General features: G+C 41.7%; 1 protein-coding gene across 11 annotated transcripts in view; it reads right to left on the reverse strand.

Moving 5' to 3' along the window:
• Window positions 1–19,467, reverse strand: part of TRRAP (transformation/transcription domain associated protein) — a 116,382-nt gene that overhangs the window by 50,638 nt on the left and 46,277 nt on the right. For 6 of the 11 annotated variants that reach the window (XM_081136853.1, XM_081136851.1, XM_081136845.1 and 3 more), the window contains exons 29-43: window positions 19,162–19,283; window positions 17,846–18,016; window positions 14,905–14,973; window positions 11,602–11,667; window positions 10,566–10,685; window positions 10,004–10,123; window positions 9,116–9,280; window positions 8,842–9,023; window positions 8,243–8,441; window positions 7,609–7,737; window positions 4,440–4,706; window positions 2,908–3,114; window positions 1,916–2,074; window positions 1,685–1,819; window positions 324–434 (exon numbers count right to left, since the gene is read on the reverse strand). In XM_081136853.1, coding sequence (XP_080992979.1) covers window positions 324–434; window positions 1,685–1,819; window positions 1,916–2,074; window positions 2,908–3,114; window positions 4,440–4,706; window positions 7,609–7,737; window positions 8,243–8,441; window positions 8,842–9,023; window positions 9,116–9,280; window positions 10,004–10,123; window positions 10,566–10,685; window positions 11,602–11,667; window positions 14,905–14,973; window positions 17,846–18,016; window positions 19,162–19,283 — 2,222 coding nt within the window. Of the gene's footprint in view, window positions 1–323; window positions 435–1,684; window positions 1,820–1,915; window positions 2,075–2,907; window positions 3,115–4,439; window positions 4,707–7,608; window positions 7,738–8,242; window positions 8,442–8,841; window positions 9,024–9,115; window positions 9,281–10,003; window positions 10,124–10,565; window positions 10,686–11,601; window positions 11,668–12,455; window positions 12,510–14,904; window positions 14,974–17,845; window positions 18,017–19,161; window positions 19,284–19,467 lie in introns of all 11 variants that reach the window. The other 5 variants (XM_081136855.1, XM_081136846.1, XM_081136854.1 and 2 more) reach the window with 2 other exon arrangements.

Here is a 19,467-nt window from a genome sequence, read left to right on the forward strand (position 1 = left end):
AATTTAAATAATTTGCCCAAGATCACTGAACTACCATGTTTCACCAATACCACAATTCCATTAATTATTAGATATACCATTACATTATCACCACTAAGAAAAAAATATTTCTTAAAAGTCATATGAATTATAAGACAAAGCAGATTTCAGAATTATTAGCATGTCATGAAATCAATGAAATCCTCCATGAAAGTGACAACTACCTGTCAAACCTTGGTTTGTCTATTTCTTTTTTGACTAAACTGTCACAGACAATATTCTACAGTTGACCAAGTAGTCTTTGTTCTGAAGAATCCTTAACACACGACATTCAGAATCCGTACCTGACAAGCCACTCTGATGAGGAAGTTGACCACAGCGTCCGTGTGCTGTTTATCAATGGGCTTGGCCAGAAGGGAATCCGCTCCAGGCAGTGACTGGCTCCTCCCAAACACCTACAAAGTCAGGAAGAGCCTTCTCAACAAAGCATTCCGGTGTATGGCCCTGGCTCCTGCAGCCCGCTAATAGGGAACACATGCCATTCTGGGCACTGGGGACACAAGAGGCAGGCATGGTGTCCATAAGACAACTAATAAACAACCAGCCACAAAGAAAATAATGGGTCATGTGGTCAAGACTGGAAGGGAGCGTGGTCCAGGAAGTGAAAGAATGACACCAAGGTACCTCTATGATTGAGAAAAGCCAGCATGAGAAGAGAGGACTGAGCCAGTGAGAGGTAATGGAGCGAGTGAGCAAGTCCCAGTGAGCACAGAACTGGTGTCTCTGAGGTGGAGGAAAGGCCTGTGTGACTGGAGCAGCGTGAGCAAATGCAGGGGCATAAAGGCCATCAGAAGGGCCAGGTCCTGTGGCACTGAAGGCCAGGGTCAAGGGGAAGGATTACTGACGGAAAAGACAGCCTGTCTTCATTTTTTAAGTTTTTATTTGAAAACAGTCACAAGAAGTTATTACAGAGGTCCCATGAACCCTTCACTCAGCTTTCCCTGGCTTAAATTTTAAAAACGACTTTTTTTGGTACTCTGCTCTGTGAAAAGTGTAACAAAGAGAGATAAAAGGGGAAGGGTGAGAGGAAATGGAAGGCAGTTTCAGTAATCCCAGGGAGAAGCGACAGGGGCATCTGCTTGCACCATGATGGTGGGAACAGAACTGAGAGAAGAGGATGGGTGTTCGTAGCTGGCCGGCCAGGACTTGCTCTTGACCAGATGTTTGGAGAGAAGAAAATGGACAGATTGCAGATGGTTCCAGGTTTCTAATTTGAGCACAGGGGAAATGCAGGGGCCATATACTCAAGGAACAGAGTGGGTGGGAGGGAGAGTGAGTACCCACAGGGCCCTCTTGGTGCCCAGCTGCCCTCCAAACAAAAGAGGACATGCTATCTGCACGGGGACATGTTGTCAATGAATTTTCTTGCCCCAAAGAGTTTCTCTTGATGCCTTTCTGCAGGTAATTAACTATTATCATCAGCATTCTAATGGTATTAAGTGGCACAAAGAAAAACGTGTCTGGTAACTTGGGAAACACCTCGAGTCAGTAGCATGTCACTGGGTTTCTCTCTGTGGCGTGCAGCCCTTCCCAGCTATTTCCCTGGCACTGTGCTGGGCACTTAGCCCACATTCCAAGTTTGTTGAATAAATGAACAAGCTCCCACAGGAAGCATAGAGCCTATAAGAGGAAGCACACGGCTTACTGCACTGATTGCGCCCGTGGCCGTCCTGAAGCGTTTCACTTCCTGGGCGGAATCCACTGACAGGCCCCTCTTAATGGAAGATGAGACAGAGGTGACGCCTTCTCCACTGGAATTCTGGTCCATCTCTGAGTCAGGCTTAAAAAACAAACGCATGTGACTCTACTGATCTCTACAGAGAAGCGTAAGGAATACAATCAGGGATGGATGGCGCGGGAGGGCGAACATCTCTACCTGCTGGTCCTTGATCCTCTGGAGTTCCCACTTGATGACAACTTCTGACAGGTCCACAGCCAGCCTTCTCTGCTCGATGGTGACGCTGGGGGTGAAGCCCAACTTCTGCATGGCACTGACCATGTGCTGGACCAAGTGGTGCCGCACTGGGTAGTACACCTGTGGGCACAGGACTTGTGTCACCCCAGGGATGTTGTGCTGTGACCCCAGCACACATATGCACATGGACACATACACATACACACCACCTGCCTCAGCCCCAAAACACTCACATAAGCCAACCTCCTGTTCAAGAATTCTGAACCATAACTTCAGTGAGGAAATTCTCATTACCTTATGTGTGTGTTTATCATTTCTCCCATCCCTGGCTGAGTTCCAATAAAATAGTGTATTTTGGCATTTTAGTACCATCTTTTAAAAATGTTGAAACACTGATTCTCTTTAGGTAGACAAGTCTAGTCACCTGAATCAAATTTTACACTTGCTATCATAACAGTTTAGCGAGGCCGAGAAGCTAATTCCCAATTCTAAAAGAGCTGGCTACAACAGCGTTCAACTCAATACCACTAATTCCTTTCTCCTCTACCCAAAATCTACAAGTACTTATATATTTACAGTATTTACCTTTGTTGGATTTATGTAAATCCAACAAAGTAGACAATTTAGCTACAGAGAGGAGATGCCAACAACAAGAACAACTTTTTAAGCCAAGTTACCAAAATCTAGAGTTAATGATGACTCCACCCAAAGTAACAATTCATATGTATCCAGTTAACTAAGTATTTATTTACAAGAAAAATTCAGTCTAGACAGAAACATTCTCTAAACTATAGCCATACACACATGCACACACACACTAATCAATGGACCTGAAATACCTTTACTAAAAGATTAATAACCCCCTATTATTGCAGAAACTGAAAAAAAGGCAAACTGTCCAAGCAAATGCCTGAAAATGCATCAGACATCAATCTACAGTACTTTCTATGTACCTTAAAATGCTGCACTATCAAATGCAAAATGTGAACGAGCTGAGGAACCGTGTGACCCTCCTCCACAATGATCTTCCTTGTCCAGTGGGTCAGCATCTGGTGCCCATCCTCCATTCTGGCTGGCACTGCCGGAGTCAGAATGGCCATTGCTTGTCTGACAATTGCTCGAGCTTCCATTGCATGGGCCTTGAGAAGACTGTGAAAAACCTAAAATGAGAGAAAGTCTTACCTAAGATGAGAATAAAGGCTTTAAAAACAATCTCTTAGAACCAAGGCATATTTCTGCGAAACAAATTTTACAAAATTCCTCAAGGCGCTCTTACTGGGAAACAATGTAGTGGCTTTCTCCTTCATTAAGTTTTGACCAATGAATACATTCATTCTAATATTGATTGAGCACCTATTATGTGCCCATGCCTGGGTAGGGTGGAGCACACCAAAATGAATGAGCCCTGGCACCCTGCAGACATCAGTGTCTACCATAACTTGTGGGAAGTTACTCGAGGTGTACAAGTCATTTCACTCTGGCCACAGTAAGAAAAATGGAGTGAAAGGGGCCAAGATCAGAGGCAGTGAATGGTGAAGTGCTTTTGTAAGTAAGTTCAGAGGAACACAAAAACCACCCAATAGTATTGAGGGTGGAGGGACAAGAAGGGTGTTGGAAATCAACAGGACATGCCCATGCCTTGACGCTAGGGAGAATGAGAGAGCATCACAGATGGCCCTCAGGTCTCCGGCCGGGATGACTGGGGTAGAGCAGTGCCAATCACAGAAACTGTATTTATATCTCAAGTGCCTGTGGGAGGTGATGTCTGAGGGGCCACTGGTTTTATCAGGGCCTGAGGTTTAATACCACAGACATTCACAAAACGCAGTGGTCAAAGGGAAACAAAGAACAACCTCACAGAACAGGACAAGAGCAACTGCCTACCAAATGCTTAAAGGGAAAGACAGATTGGACGCTCAAGTCTGTTATTACACTGAACTCTTACACAGAGACAGTAACCAACCCACTCAGGGTCATGGAAATCCTGAGTGGAAGAAACAACTCAAACCCAGGGCTGTCTGACAACAAAGCCTAAACCACCGAGAGACTCTGAGAAGACATACTCAAGATCAACACAGCAGAGGGCTTATGAGGGTTCAGAAGTATCCACTGTCTAAAGCAAAGGAGTGGGCTGGGGCGCTTGACCAAAACATTTTCAATGGAACGAAGAACTGGAAGCCAGAATGCAATGAATGCAATGAATGCAATGAATGCAATGGGTAGAGGAGCAAGAGGTGGACAAAGGAGACATTCTGTTTTCTTTTGAAGCTGTAGAGGAACGTGAGTGAGCAATAACTAGGGAAGAGGGAGAGAATGAATAATCGTGGGAGATTTCATAGTATGTATAAGATGGTAGAGACGAGCATTACTGACTGGCATTGGGGAAAAACAGAAAAGGAGAGGTCACAATGGTACAGGAGCAGTGGGTACATGTGTGGAAATGCAGGTGATTGTTGGGCAGACATGAGGGAACCTTCCAAAGTACCTGAAGGACAATTTTCTTATGTATTGCAAATTTGGCAATAATGTGTGCCAGCAGTAAGTGTCCACTGTATTTGCAGGCTGGGTCTACACAGGCCTTGGAGAGCAGGCAGGGCCAGGCAAAGGTCATCAGGCGGCGCAGCTTGCTGTTGCGATTCTTGTTGTTGTCGTGGATGTGGTGAGGAGCGTGCTCCACCAGCAGTGTGGCATACTGCAGGAGGTAAATCCTCAGGGAGTCCAGCATGTCCGCCTGCTTCTCTGGGTCCAGGACCTATGGGGAAGACAAGCAGAAAGGAACCCCTGCTTTAAACCTTACACACACACATCTATCTATAGTATTAAGTTTTACAATGAGGGACCAATAATGTCACATCAAGTTTCCTTTAATACATAAGGATTAGAAACTCACTGAAGTTATTTCAACATTGCAGAAAAAGGGGCAGGCTTATAGCGGGAACGCAGAGGGCAAGGTGACTTGATGTGGGAAAAGAGGACTTCCTCTTTGATACAAGGTGATTTAGGGCTGAGTTTCTTAGTTTCCAGTAGTTGAAACTTTTTTTCCTGGTCAATACTAATTATCTAGTCCTTATTTTTCAGTATTAGGATCAGAAAATGTTACCTGGGGAAAAACCTCTATTTTTTTAAAAATTGTTATAGTTTTCTATGTAATCAAGTATCTGATAGATTTTTGTATGTGTTTCATGGATATAAGAAAAAAATGTACACTCTCTGAGGAATATTCCACATGTCTCTATTAAATCAAGTATTGTAACTACACCATCCAATTCAGCTAAGTATCCTTAACTATTTCTGTCTTCTGGAACATCTGAAAGGCTGAAACCTTCCATCACAACTGTGTCTGCATCAGGGTCCCTGCAGCGCCCTAAGTCATCCTTCCCCCGTATTCGCTGTGGCCCCTCCCCAGGGCTCCAGCCTGCCCAGCACCATTTACCCTCATCCAACATTTGAAATCCCAACTCCTCACTTCTGCCAAGTCTGTGTGGAGACCAAAAATAATTCCTTGGGCTTAGCTCACATTCCCTTAGCAGGGTGGGACTGGGGTTAAAACTGAAGGAACGGACAAAGATTAGGTAAAGAACAGTAACCTGCAAATGTGTGAACAGTCACTCTACTTGGACCCCCAAAGGGAACAGTCAGCACATTGAGTAAGAAAACTATCCTTCCAAAGAGCGTTAATGTATATGTGGTGCCCTGCAGACCTGGAACGTCTATCACTGACAGCACTCCAACAATAACCCATACACGGAACACTCAATCCAATCTAACAGCCTCAAGGCAAACACAACACCAGCCTGTGAAGCTCAAAAGCCTAACCTGCAGAGGACAGCCCAGGCTTCGTGAAAAGCACAGAGCAAGCATTTCTCAAAAAAACATTAAATTCAAAAAACCTCTTTAGTGCAAATTGGAAACACTATTATAAAAATGCAAGGACCTTAAAACCTAAGCTAAGTTCAGACATCATTCTGCCATAAAGATGTTTCATTAAGTTGGCAACAAAGGGTCACGGCAGCAACTGCATCCAGTCTAATATTCTCACTGGCTTTTAGTAGAGTCCTTTGCGAAGCTAAATATGAAAACAAAACATCAAAACTCTACTGACCAGCAATAGAAGTTTTTACAAAATAACTTTGATATCTGAATTTTCATTGAGATACATCATTTCTCACTGGAATATATTAATGTAGAAAAGTTAATTCAGCCCTGGCTAGTGTTGCTAAATGGTTAGAGCGTCGGCCCAAGCAAAGAAGGGTCTCAGGTTTGATCCCCCGTCAAGGGCATGGTGCACATGTGAGAGGCAGCCGGCCAGTGTGTCTCTCCCACATCAATGCTTCTCTTTCTCCCGCTCCCTCTCCCTCTCCTTCCCTTCCACTCTCTCAGAAAAGCAATGGAAAAAATATCCTCAGGTGAGAATTAACAAAACCAAAACAAAGATAACTCATTCCAAAGTGAGGTTGCCTTTAAAAATTCACTAATAAGAATTATAATACAGTAGTGTCTGCCCTCTCCCCCATGGTTTCGCTTTTCCCAGTTTCAGTTACCCACAGTCCACCATGTCCAAAAATATTAAATGGTAAATTCCAGAAATAATTCATAAATTTAAACTGCGTGCCATTCTGAGTAGCATGATAAAAATCTCTCGCCATCCCACTCCATCCCACCAAGGACATGAATCATCCCTTTGTCCACACTGTATACGCTCCCTGCCCATTTCACTTAGTAGCCATGTCAGTTATCAGATCAGCTGTTGGGGAATAGCAGTCCTGTGTTCAAGTAACCCTTATTTATTTAATGATGGCCTCAAAGTGCAAGAGTAGTGATGCTGACGATTTGGATATGCCAAATAGAAGCTGTAAAGTGCTTCCTTTAGGTGAAAAGGTAAAAATTGTTAACTTAAGAAAAAAATCATATGCTGAGGTTGCTGAGATCTTCAGAAAGAACGAGTCTTCCACCTGAAATTGTGAAGGAAAAAGAAATTTGTGCTAGTTTTGCTGTTGTACCTCATGCAAAAGTTACAGCCACAGTGCATGATAAGTACTTATTTAAGATGGAAAGGCACTAAATTTGCGAGTGGAAGACATGAACAGAGAACGTGTTGTGCCAGAAAGCAGCGAGCCTATACGACGATTTCAGCAAGGAAGCTCCTGAAATGAATGACACCAAGCCATTTACTACAATTCAAGATGGAGCTTACACAGATCCAGGAATAGGTCTGACACTGTGTCATCTCACAGCATCACAAGAAGGGTGAGTTCAGCACAATAAGATATTCTGAGAGAGAGTCCACATTCACATAATTTTTATTATAGCATATTGCTGTAACTATTTTGTTATTATTGTTAATCTCTTACTATGCCTAATTTAAAAATTAAACTTTACTGTAGGTATGTATGTACAGGAAAAAACACAGTATGTATCGGGTTCAGTACTATCTGTGATTTCAGGCGTCCAATACTGGGGGATCTGGGAACCCATCCCCCCATGAATAAATAATGCTCTGCTACAAGCTAATGGAATCAGGAAAAATTAAAGCCTTAGGGAAATGAGCTCATTTCAATGAATCCATCTCTCTCTCTCTCTCTCACTCATACACACACACGTACACACTCATCTGCCAAGCTACTTTGCAAGCCAATGCACTGTTAGTCAGTCACCTTGGTTATAAACACACTGGTGATGCTTTCTGGGTTATCGCCTTCTGGATTAGGAGGTCCTAAGAGTTGTTCTCCTTCCCCCTTCTCAAAGCTGTATAAGAAAGCAGGATTCAAGATATGCTGCAGAACCTACAAAAAATAATTTACAATAATGGAGAAGGAAAACAAAGCCATGCTCCATTTCTTTAATAAGGTGGGCAGGCCCACCGGTCTGCTCAATCTATAACCCATAAAGTTAGAACTCAATCAAGAGCAACTGATAATCATTACTTTTATTCCAAAGGTCAACTGGAAAAGTAGGTTAAATACTTGAGGAAAAGAGACGTAAGCTTGGTTACTCTTCTCACTTCAAATAACTCATTTTCTAAAAACAAGGTAACCACACCTGAAACCTAATAATTTTATTAACCTCAATAAATTCAATTTAAAAAAGTAAAAACTAACAAACTTCTTTCCAACACTGGTTCACTGCTGGATCTGTCTTATGTTTCCCAACAATGGCATTTTCCTCATAAATAGTCCAAACTACTATTTAAGTGTCAACAGAGACACAGCAGAACATAAAACTGTCCTTGGTTCCCTAGGTAATTAGCTCAAACACCCATGGCCTCTACTGTGTAACAGTGGGACCCACCTTGGCTTTCAGTTCATCTCCGAAGTTGGGGTCACTGAAATCCACAAAGTGAAAAAACAGGGCACGCTTTTGAGCAATGCTATAATTTTTGGGAATCTCTTCCTCCATATACTCTTTTAAGAATGTCATGTTGCAGAGAAAACGACCAGTAAAGGCTCGGAGCAGCTGGAACAGCAATTCTATATCTCCATAATTCCTTCTGAAGGGTCAAATAAGAAAACAGGTTAAACTGTGGCAAATTTCCTAACTTGTCTAATTTTAAATAGCTAAGTTATAGCCCATTTTCTATACCAGGGGTGGGGAATCTTTTTTCTGCCAAGGGCCATTAGGATATTTATAAGATCATTCACAGGCCATACAAAATTATCAACTTAAAAATTAGCCTGCTATATTTGGTAAAACATTTAATTAACTCACCCCTAATGTCATGGCTGGAACTGCTTCTTTGGTGAGGCCTTGGCAGGGCCAGACCAAAATATTTTGCGGACCATATGCTGCCCCTGCTCTATACCAATGAACCACAGCTATATACAAATTAGTAAAGACTGCGTATTGGATAAAATGAGTCACTTGATATAAAGCTCAACAGGTGCACCCACTTGCAATAATTCAGCAAACAGTAGGCCAGCAGCTTGGGCTCCTTCCAGTTTGTGGCAGCCATGTTCTCCTTCCGGTGTCTTTCTTGAAAGGTTTCACTGATCCACACGCGTCTCAGCTGGCTCACCAGAGAATGCTGATTGGCCAGCCAGGAGTCATTGTTTTTAACTATAATACTTATAATCTGTCAAAGAAGAGACAATTAGGTGACTGGCAGGGTTTCTGTGTCTCAACTAAGCTTTTAAGATTTCAGATGTCTAAATGAAGGGGCGCTACCTTGATGGCCTGAAACTGAAGATCCAGGCGCATTGTGCTGGTGCTGGGTGAGCCAGGACGCATGGCAGTCTGAGTACCGCCAGGCAACAGCAGAGTGATGAACCTGTTGGGGTTAGCTGCCAGCACATCTCGCAGAGGTCTGGCATCTTTGTGTTTTAAAAAACTCTGAAAATAAAACAAAACAAGCTGTTTTAAGCTAATTTAAAAAATCAAAAAAGATTTAGATGATATCAACTCTAAGGTTCTTTCTAAATCTCTAGGCAGGCTGAAAAACAACACTGTAAACACTCTTTAAAAATGCTTCTTGGCACAAGCTCTCCCTCCCAGGAGCACACCCGTGCCTTTCCCCTCTCACTCCCCCCACAGGCATGCAGCTCCTAAACTCTAAAGGACCCCACAAGGCTTGCAACCAAGGAGCAATGGGAAGGGGCAGTTCATCCCAGGCAAACCCCTTGACCCTGTCCCCAGGACCCCTTTTCACTGACTTCTTAGTGAGCCAAAGCAGCCCAACCTAGGCTCATTTCCCCACTTAGTCCCTCTCCTGTTGCTTCTTCTATCCTAGGCCTTCCCTTGTTTCACTGTCCTCAGATTTAATAAATGTACTCTAAAATTTTAAAAATAAATGCTTTTTAACCAGTAATCACACTTTTTGATTATGATTTTGATAATCCTGCAGTTCATTCATTTGCTACCACCACCAAAATCTACAGAGAGGAATTCCTGGACTTTGAAGTCTTTATATACACAACAATTTTTCTAATATTCAAATATATTAAGAGAAAAAGAGAGCCTAACACTGAACAGTGAGATATGAATTTCAGATCCTAAGAGCATACTGGCTGACACAAAGGTTCAGGGACACCCAATTCCAGCTGCTCGTGCTGTTACCATAAACATTCTGCTCCACTGAGGATCATTCAATGTTGCCTCCATCATGAATAGCTCCACCGTCTGGGATGGGTGCCGAGTCAGAAACTTGATTAGAGGCTCTCTGAAGGGACTGCCAGCCTAGAAAACACATGATGGAAACATCTCAGGGCTTGAGGCTTTTCTTGGTCTACCAGCCTAACAGGGTAGGAATATATATTTCTTTCTTTTTTTTTTTTTTTTTTTTACTGACTTAGAGAGAAAGAGAGAGCAAAAAAGAAACATCGATTTGTTGTTCCACTCATTCATGCATTCATTGGTTGATTCTTTTATGTGCCCTGACTAGGGATTGCACCCAAAACCCTGGCATATTGCGATGATGCTCTAACCAACTGAGCTACCCGACCAGGGCCGGGGGCATACATTTCTCCCCCTTGTAACTGCTTCTGTGCTAACAACCATAAGCAAATAGTAATATCTAACATCTTTATACTGTTAGAGTAATCCATCTAAAATATAACAAAGTGAAAATATTATAAGCAACAGATAAAGAATCAGAGTTAATCCTATGTTTGACTGTTACCTCAATCAACATAGCCCGTTCTGTTTTCATCACAACCTCTAACAAAGGCTTGACCAGAGTTTGAGGTGCAGCTGGGATCAGATGAAAAAGGTTTATAATTGCTGAACAAATTTTCATTTCCTAATAAAGAAAACCAGAAATTACAAAATAGGCCAATTAATTTCACTAGCTAGAGATATCAACATTACTACAGACCCTACTATGGTCTAGTTGCATTCGCAAGGCTAGCCACCAGAAGCAAAGAATTAACGTATAAAAAGCACAACTTACCAATCCCACATTATAGCTGTAGCCTAAGCAAACTAACTGCCCTTGGCCTTCAGATGTCATCTGGAGGAGAGGGGGAACTGACTACACCTGACGTGATTGTGCCGTGTTTGCCTTCTCACGCACTGACAAGTGTTGTAAGTGACCTGACAGTTGCCCAGGCTAGCCCCTCACAGAGGAGGGTATGACCATGCCTGTGGTTGTGAGAGTGTTAGGATTCCCTCAGTTTGCTGGGACATCATGGGGTCTTCCCAATGTACTAAGGTCTGAAAGCAAAGACTTATTTTGCCCTCAGAACTTAGCACAAAGTCCTCAAAAAATACTTAAGTATTACCCTGGAAATTAAATATCAATGTAAACAAATGACTGACCATGGTACTAATTATTTGTCAACCAGGCCTAAAAATAAAGCTGACAACTGCTTTTACTGAATCATTGAAAAATGTGGAAAACCAAGAACTTTTTTAATATGCTAACAGCTCAGTGGCCAATTGCTGAGCATTAATCCAACTTTCCGTTCTCAGTTTCAGTTTCCCCAGTTTTGTGTCTGCAATTCAAGGGAATTCCCCATGACCGCAGAGAAGGGAAGATTCCCTAATGCACCACCCTGCATGGTGTGCAAGAGGATTTCCATTGCTCTAAGCACAGTAAAATGGGGATGAGAAACACTAGTCATTAGGGCCCATGTCCCATGGCATTTGAGATACTTTAAACCAAAAGACAAAACAGTGAGATGGGTAAGAAGTGAAAAAAATCAGCTCACTGTCACCTCCATATCATCTCTAGAGTTCTTGCCGACAGTCTTTTCAAGTCTTGGGACAGAGCAAGTTCTATCCTGAAATTAGAGTAACATTCTCGTAGTGGTCCTTTTACATTATAGTTTTTTGTTTTCAAAGCGCTGTGGCAAAACCACTTCTTTCCGCCTTCGCATTCCACTGGAGGACAGGAATAGCATATCATCATCCCCACTTTACAGGAGAGGGAAACCTCAGTCTGACTGTGAGAAGCCCAGCGTTGTGACTACATCAGTGCGGTGTGCGTGAACAGGAGGTGCAGGGGAGCAAGGAGGTTCTAAAACTCAAGGCAGTCCGTCAGTGTAACTATACCACTCCTCCCAATTTCTACCAGGTATAATATATGCTTTGGGGAGTTTCCTCTCCAGAGGTTGTTAGATGTATGAGTTCAAATGAACTATGAGAGCAAAATCCAACAAAATCTTAAATATTGAGATGCTGATATTCTAACATGTAGAAAACCAGAGAACTTAGAATCTTGTTTAAAACATCCTAAAAGAAAACATGCGTGACACCCGGACAATTCACAGCAATGATACTAATACAACTCTGCCACAGACAGACAATACGGCTCACTGCACTCAAAGGCACAACGCACTCTGTCCACCACAGAACCACAAGTCACAGCAAAACCAAATACGACCACGACCCCCTCCTGCGCCTCCACTGAAATTCTCACCTCTACCCCTTCCATGGCAGGCTGAACCAAAACAAAAATTACAGCATGAAAAAAGGCAACAAAAAGGTATAAAGAAAAGAAAAGAAAAGAAAATATAAACTGTTCTTCACATTGCAAGTCATAAACTGACTTTTAATAGGTTGTTCTCACCTCAAACTGACAGAATGGAGACAAGGAACATCTCCCGCACTCTGAAATGCTTTCCTGAGGATGGGGAGGAAAATCATCTTTTTTCTATTTATGTTATTTACATTCAAAATTCCCATATACTCATACACAGTCAGGGTTATTGGGGTAAACAAGACAGTAAAGACACAATTATCAGAAAGCACACAATAATTAGTAAATGCTCAACAGCAAAAAAACAAAAAAACAAAAAAACAACCAACCAAAAAAAACCACCTTCCACCCTTCAGATGTCAAAATAGCCCTTCAGATAGTGTCGAATAGAGTGTATTCCTTCCATACATCAAATTTTTTAAAACACAGGAATTTTGAAATTCCTGTCTAGGGGAGAAACTAAGACCTTACTGTATGCAAATATATATAAATAACTATTCTGTTCAAGCTCTTTTGTGAAGTGCTAAGACATTTTTAAAAACCTCTTTCCCAGCTAAAGTCTTCTGAAAATGTCCCAGGGGGCTTAAGGCATGTCTGATGCCCCCACACCCAGGAGAACCCACAGGCTATGACTGGATACCCAGCAATCTTGTCAAGTAAAGCCGCGCATGTACGCATGCACGTTGGGTGCATGCGTGTGTGTGCACTGCGTGTATGCGTGCGTGCGTGCGTTTTGTACAGACCTGGCGTAACAGGTGGTCGTGAGTTCTGCCCTGCTAAGTTCAATGCAAAACAGGCAAGCCTTCCTAAACACGATGTACAAATCTCTGATCTTTGGGGGTACCCAACATTACAAAGGAGCTTTATTTTTAATCAACTGTTTAACATGTCTTCAGTTATAGTTTCTCAATAAGGCAATATTATTTGGTGGTTTGACCAAATAGGAGCAAACTGCTTTCCAAGACTTACTCCCAATCCTAGGCAGCATGCATAAAAAGGACCAGGGCTCAAGAGCAGAAAAGGCAAGGCTTGGCCCTGGACTGAGGTAATGAGCTATGGCCATGCTGCCTGTGGACCCCAAACACATGTCCTGGGTTCAGACCTCACGCAGCTGGGTTTTCCCAAGCAGCTCAGGGAATACACTCATCCGACAACCAGCATGTTTCACTGAGCAGGAGCTCAAGGATTTCCCGATACCCCCACTCCTTCCCCTATGCAACTGCCCCCACCCCCAACCCTTCCAAGTAACTTGCTGTAAAAGTTTATGGAATCTTTTTGATCTAATGTAAGTCATTCATCTACCCACGAGGTTTTTTAATGTTTATTCTCGAATGGCTGTGTGTTTCAGATAATTAACAGCTTACTGTAAAAACAAATATAAAATTGAGCAAAAATACCTAACAGATGAAAGATGGGGAGGAAAAGCACAGGAGCACTTGCACCTACTTCCAAGAGCTTAGGCTTTTAAAATACACTCTGCTCTCCCCCACGAAGTTTCCCTGACTTTTTCCCTGTTTATATAAATAACAAACCTTCAAAGAGGTCGCGGATGGTACCAATCCTAAAAAAGTTTAAAAACCTGGTTTAGTTTTGCTTAGTTCACTCTTTAGAAGCAGCAAGAAACAAGACTTACATAAATAAAACACTTGACACAGAATGGTCAAAACAAAGCATAATAAAGCCAAAAAAAAAAAAAAATCAAGCTGGGATGAAACACAGCATCCGACAAACAGGCACAGGAGGGCAAAGGCCATTACGCCTCTGAGAGCTACAGAATTCCCTCCTCAGGACACAAAGGCACCGGGCAAAACAGAAACGCAGGGGAACGCAACCTCACTGACAGGACGAGCACCAACTTAAAAAATAGTTTAAAAGAATATTAACATGTACAGGTTAAGATTAGAGTCAAAACAGCAAGAGCCATTCATTTTTAAGAGACAAAATCTTTAATGACTGATACTGAATACTCAAAAAGATTTAACTAAAGTGTTTTAGTTAAATATGTGTTTTGAAGTACTGGCCATTTGACTTTTGCCAAACAACAGGGGTGGGGGATTCAGACCCAGAAAACATAAATTCTTTTATTTTTATGTAATGTTTTATCACATTCTCCTTAGTGCTTTATTAAGTCCTAAAGTCACTACTTGGTTTCATGAGGTGATGATGACAGAAAGCGATGGAGAACAGCTGAGGGGTGCACCACCGTGCAAACAGCAGCTGCCAAGAACCGTCTAGAAAATACACTTTATACACTTTAAAGCAAAACTAGCAAAACTGAAATACTAACATTACAAGCTTCCAAAAATTCTCATCAACAAAAAGTCATATTAAAGTGAACAAAGGGAGATTTTAAAGAAACACAAAAAAGAATGTTTTCAACAATTAAAAGAGAAACTTTGTAAAATGTAATGCTAATAAAATATGTTTAACAATTTAAATGGACTATAATATAAAGCTAGATTCTGACCGACACTTTAATTAACAGATAATGGCAGTGCCCGGCAGGGTGGCCCTTCCCAGAAACAAACAAGTCACTCACGTTTCCGTCGCTCCTCTGGCCCCCTTTATGGGTGAGGACCACCACTTCCATCCACTTTCGCAGATGTTGCTGTTGGAAAAAATACATCCTTAGATATGCCTTCCTCACAACAGGAGCATTTCAATTCCAAAATGCTGCTTTTAGGTTACAACACACAGGTAATCATTCATTTCCATCATATTAAAGTGAGAACGGCAGTGTTTCTGTTACTGAAACAGCCCAACCATCCAACTAGTGATGGGAATAATTGGCATTTGTTTATGTTCTATAAATAGAAGGCTGAAACCACTGTGCTACAAAAGAAAACACCCTGAAACCTGCCATTCCGATATCAGGACGTTTACCACTGTCCATCATTACTGCTGCCATCTTTCGACTCCAGTGCTAGACGTCACAGCTGTTCACTGAGCGCTGCGGTGCGCCCAGCACCACGGGGCAGAGAGGTGAACAGCGACATCACCTGCCCCTGGGGAGTTAGGGCTCCAGTGGGGAAAGCAAGGTACAGCACACAGGAGCATGCTGCGCGGAACAAAGATGGTAAGATGTGAGAAAGAGCCTCGGATGCAGGTTCAGGCCATCTGAGGGACACGTGCCAGAAGCACAAGGAATAGCGCTCGAGGCAGAGAAGGGGAGGGACAAAGGGCCTGAAGCCAGAAACAGAAAGATGGCTGCTGTGGGAGGATAGGGGCGTGGCTCAGCGGTTGAGCGTCGACCTAGGATCCAGGCGATCGATGTTTGATTCCCGGTCAGGGACCATGCCCGGGTTGCGGGCTCCATCCCCAGTTGGGGGCATGCAAGAGGCAGCCGAGATCAATGACTCTCATCATTGATGTTTCTATTTCTCTCCCTCTCCTTTCCTCTCTCTGAAATCAATAGATATATTTTTTAAAAAAAAAGAAAAGAAAAAAAGCTTATCATGAGGGAAACAGGCTCAGTGACTGAGCACAGTTCTGAAGGACATGACTAAATAAGGGCAAACGTGTCCTTGACCACCACACCTGGCAGAACACAGTGGACATGGGATATGTCGGGAAGACCCAAGCGACAAACACAAAACACCATCAACACGGGCCCAAGCTAGACTCAGGCAAGACGGTGCCAGATGAAAATGGCTGAACAAACAGTAACTTCAATCATTCTTTATCCAAGAACATCAACATTCTCTGCTTTTAGAGGATTGCGAACCACTCAGAAAGTGTCTATATTGCCAGAGAAAGAAAAAAAATCCCCCAAACCCATGTAACTGTGTTTTAGGGAAAAAGACTCCTGGCCTTAGTCAGAAACTACAGGCTGTGAGGCAATTCTCCTCACACTATTCTAAAAAGATCTGGATAAGAGACACAGAAGCATGGAATCTCAGAGGGAAGGCGGGGGGGGGGCTGCTCAAAGACCTTCCATGCATATATGCATAACCCATGGACACAGACGACAGTATTGGGAAGGCCTGTCGGGGGGTGGATGTGGGGGGGAGGGGAGCAATGGGGGGAGACATCTGTAATACTTTCAACAATAAAGATAAAACTTTAAAAATAAAATAAAAATTAAAAGATCTGGATAACAACGTTTACTGAATGAATCTGAATGAATTCCCAGCTCACAGCAGATCTGAAGGGTTAGATTAGTGGTTAAGAAAAACAAAAAAAAACAACAAGTTGCTTCAGGCAGGCATGCAAAGACTACAAGAAATGCCAGCTGAAAGAGTTGGAAGAGACAAATCATAAAAAGGAGACAAATATAAAAACATTAGGACATGAAGAAGGCAAGCACAAATCTCATCTATGAAAGCACCAATAGTTGCAATATTCTGTAAGATAACATGTACACTTGTGCTCTGATATTAATCACTTACTTTAACCACACTTGTGTATGTATGGGTATAAATCGGTAGGTATGTATGTGCATTACATATATTTGGAATCTTAAATGGAAGTTTTTCAATTTGGAAAATTCACTTCCATATAATACTGCTTCCCAATTACACTCTTCTATTAGAGTATCACAATCTTTAGGGCTAATCATAACACTATCAGTTCCCAGTCAGATGTCTGGGTCGTGGTTCATCTTTTAGGTGTCTATAAAGAAACTAGTATGTAAGGTAAAAACCTGTGTGGTTTTCATATACACATATATCTACACTCCATACACACTATATCTGTATCTAAATCTAACTATCTGCTCATTCCTGTTTACAGTTGAGGGAAAGGTATATCAAAGCAAAACAAAACCAAAAACAATCCACCTCCAGTATCTTAAAATATCTACATGGCCAAAGGCTACTTATAAAAAATACATGCATGTTTGCAATAACATCTCATGAAATCATAAGCTGACAAATTTTTTTCTAAGTGTCTATTTACCAGAAATAAAATCAAACACATAAGAAAGTTAATAGCTGAATCTCCTTCATCTGTTTACACTTCAAATTTAAACATTGCCAAACAGATTTTATTTGCATCATTATTTCCTTGATAAGTCTAAAAACCCAAAGGACTTCTCAAGTTCTTACAAGTTTTTCACTGCATCATCGTCTGCAGTAGCAAATGACTGGGAACAATGTAGACAGTCGTCAGAGAGGGAATGGTTACGTAAATGAGGGCATATCCCCATAACCAAGGACGATGTCCTCATAATACAGAAAGAAGAAGCACTGTATGTTCTGATATGAAATGGTGGGGCGGTAGGTAAGAAAAGCAAGACTTGTGTATGTATTATGCTTCCTTCTGTAGGAAACAAAAGAATATACACATGCCCTATTACAGATGTAAAAACCTCTAGGACACAGAGGACACTTAACACTGGATGTCTCCTGGAAGGAGACTTTTCGCAGCATACCATTCCATATCCTTTTAATTTTAAACCATGTCAACATTATTACTTATTTAAAAAAATAATTCAAATGTCCAGGTTTATTACAGAGTATGTTTACATGCATTTGCCTTACCATCATCTGATCACAAAATTTATCATTGAAGGAGTTTGGGAAGAGCCTGGTAACCGAAGTCAAACGATTCACAACATTCAGCGTCAAGCTTCGATAATCCCCCAGCATCATCAACAAAGGTCGCATATGTGTATGGATTTGATCTACTTCTATGGTAGCACCTTCTAAAAACTATTTTAAAAGAAAGGTTACAAATGAAAACAGATAACAGATTATACTTCATAACAGAATGGAACTCATATGTAACTCTAGCAGCAAGTTTTGTATTCCTTGGGAAAATAAGATATTAAAAATAACTGCTGGTGGGAGTACAGGATTGTGCAGCCACTATGGAAAACAGTATGGAGTTTCCTCAAAAAATTAAAAATGGAACTGCCATTTGACCCAGTGATCCCACTTCTAGGAATATATCTAAGAAACCCAAAACACCAATCAGAAAGAACTTATGTATCCCTATGTTCATAGCAGCACAATTTACAAGAGCTAAGATCTGGAAATAGTCCAAGTGCCCATCAGTAGATGAGTGGATAAAAAAGCTGTGGGACATTCACACCATGGAGTACTATGCAGCTGTTAAAAAAAAAAGATCTCTTACCCTTTGGGACAGCATGGATGGACCTGGAGAGTATTATGCTAAGCAAAATAAGCCAGTCAGAGAAAGACAAGTATCACATAATCTCACTCATGTTTGGGCTATAATGAACAAAATAAACTGATGAATAAAATAGACCCAGAGACATCAAAGCATGAGAAAGATTGAGAAATCTCAGACGGAAGGCGGGGGTGGGGGGAGAGAGATTAATCAAAGTACTTATATGCATAAAAGCATAACCCATGGACACAGACAATAGTATGGGGAAGGCCTGGGGGTGTGGTGGATGCGGGGTGGAGGGGGTCAATTGGGGGGGAAAAAAGGAAGGGGAACACCTGTAATACTTTCAACAATACAGATTTTAACAAATGACAACAGCCATCCTATTATGAATAAATGAATCAAGTGTGAATGAATCAAAATTAAACTTATGTTTTGTCAGATTGGCAAAAAAAAAAAATATATATATATATATATATACACACACACACACACACATATATATATTAAACATATATATTGACTACCCATTACTGTTTACTATTTTAAAAGGTTCCGTATGACTATGGAGCCAGCAGAGACATTATTACAATCCAGTGGATATTAACAGGCAGATTTCTAGGCACACAGACAAGGTAAATAGATGTGTGTGAATTCTCCTAAGGCAGAATTCATACACACACACACACACACACACACACACACACACACACACACCTCTCACCTTTCTCATACAGGCTTCTCCAGCCTCCTGGAGCTCACTATTTGTGGAATTAAGTGCTTTGAAGAGTGCAGCAATGATCTTCTCTCTGGACTGAGGAAGGTAATTGCAGGCAGCAAGCGCATCTTTAGGAAGAGAAATCAATACAATCTCATTATTAACCTGAAAAATACAGGAACAATTTCCTAATCTAAAGGCTCTTACCAACAAAAAAAATATGCATGACTAAACCTCTTTCCTAGTATCTGACCTCAAGAAAGACAAAAGAACGCATCATCTCCTACCCACATTATCTAAGAGTGAAGTCAA

This window comes from Miniopterus schreibersii, assembly GCF_964146895.1.
Source record: "Miniopterus schreibersii genome assembly, chromosome: 4".
Taxonomy (NCBI): Eukaryota; Metazoa; Chordata; class Mammalia; order Chiroptera; family Miniopteridae; genus Miniopterus; species Miniopterus schreibersii.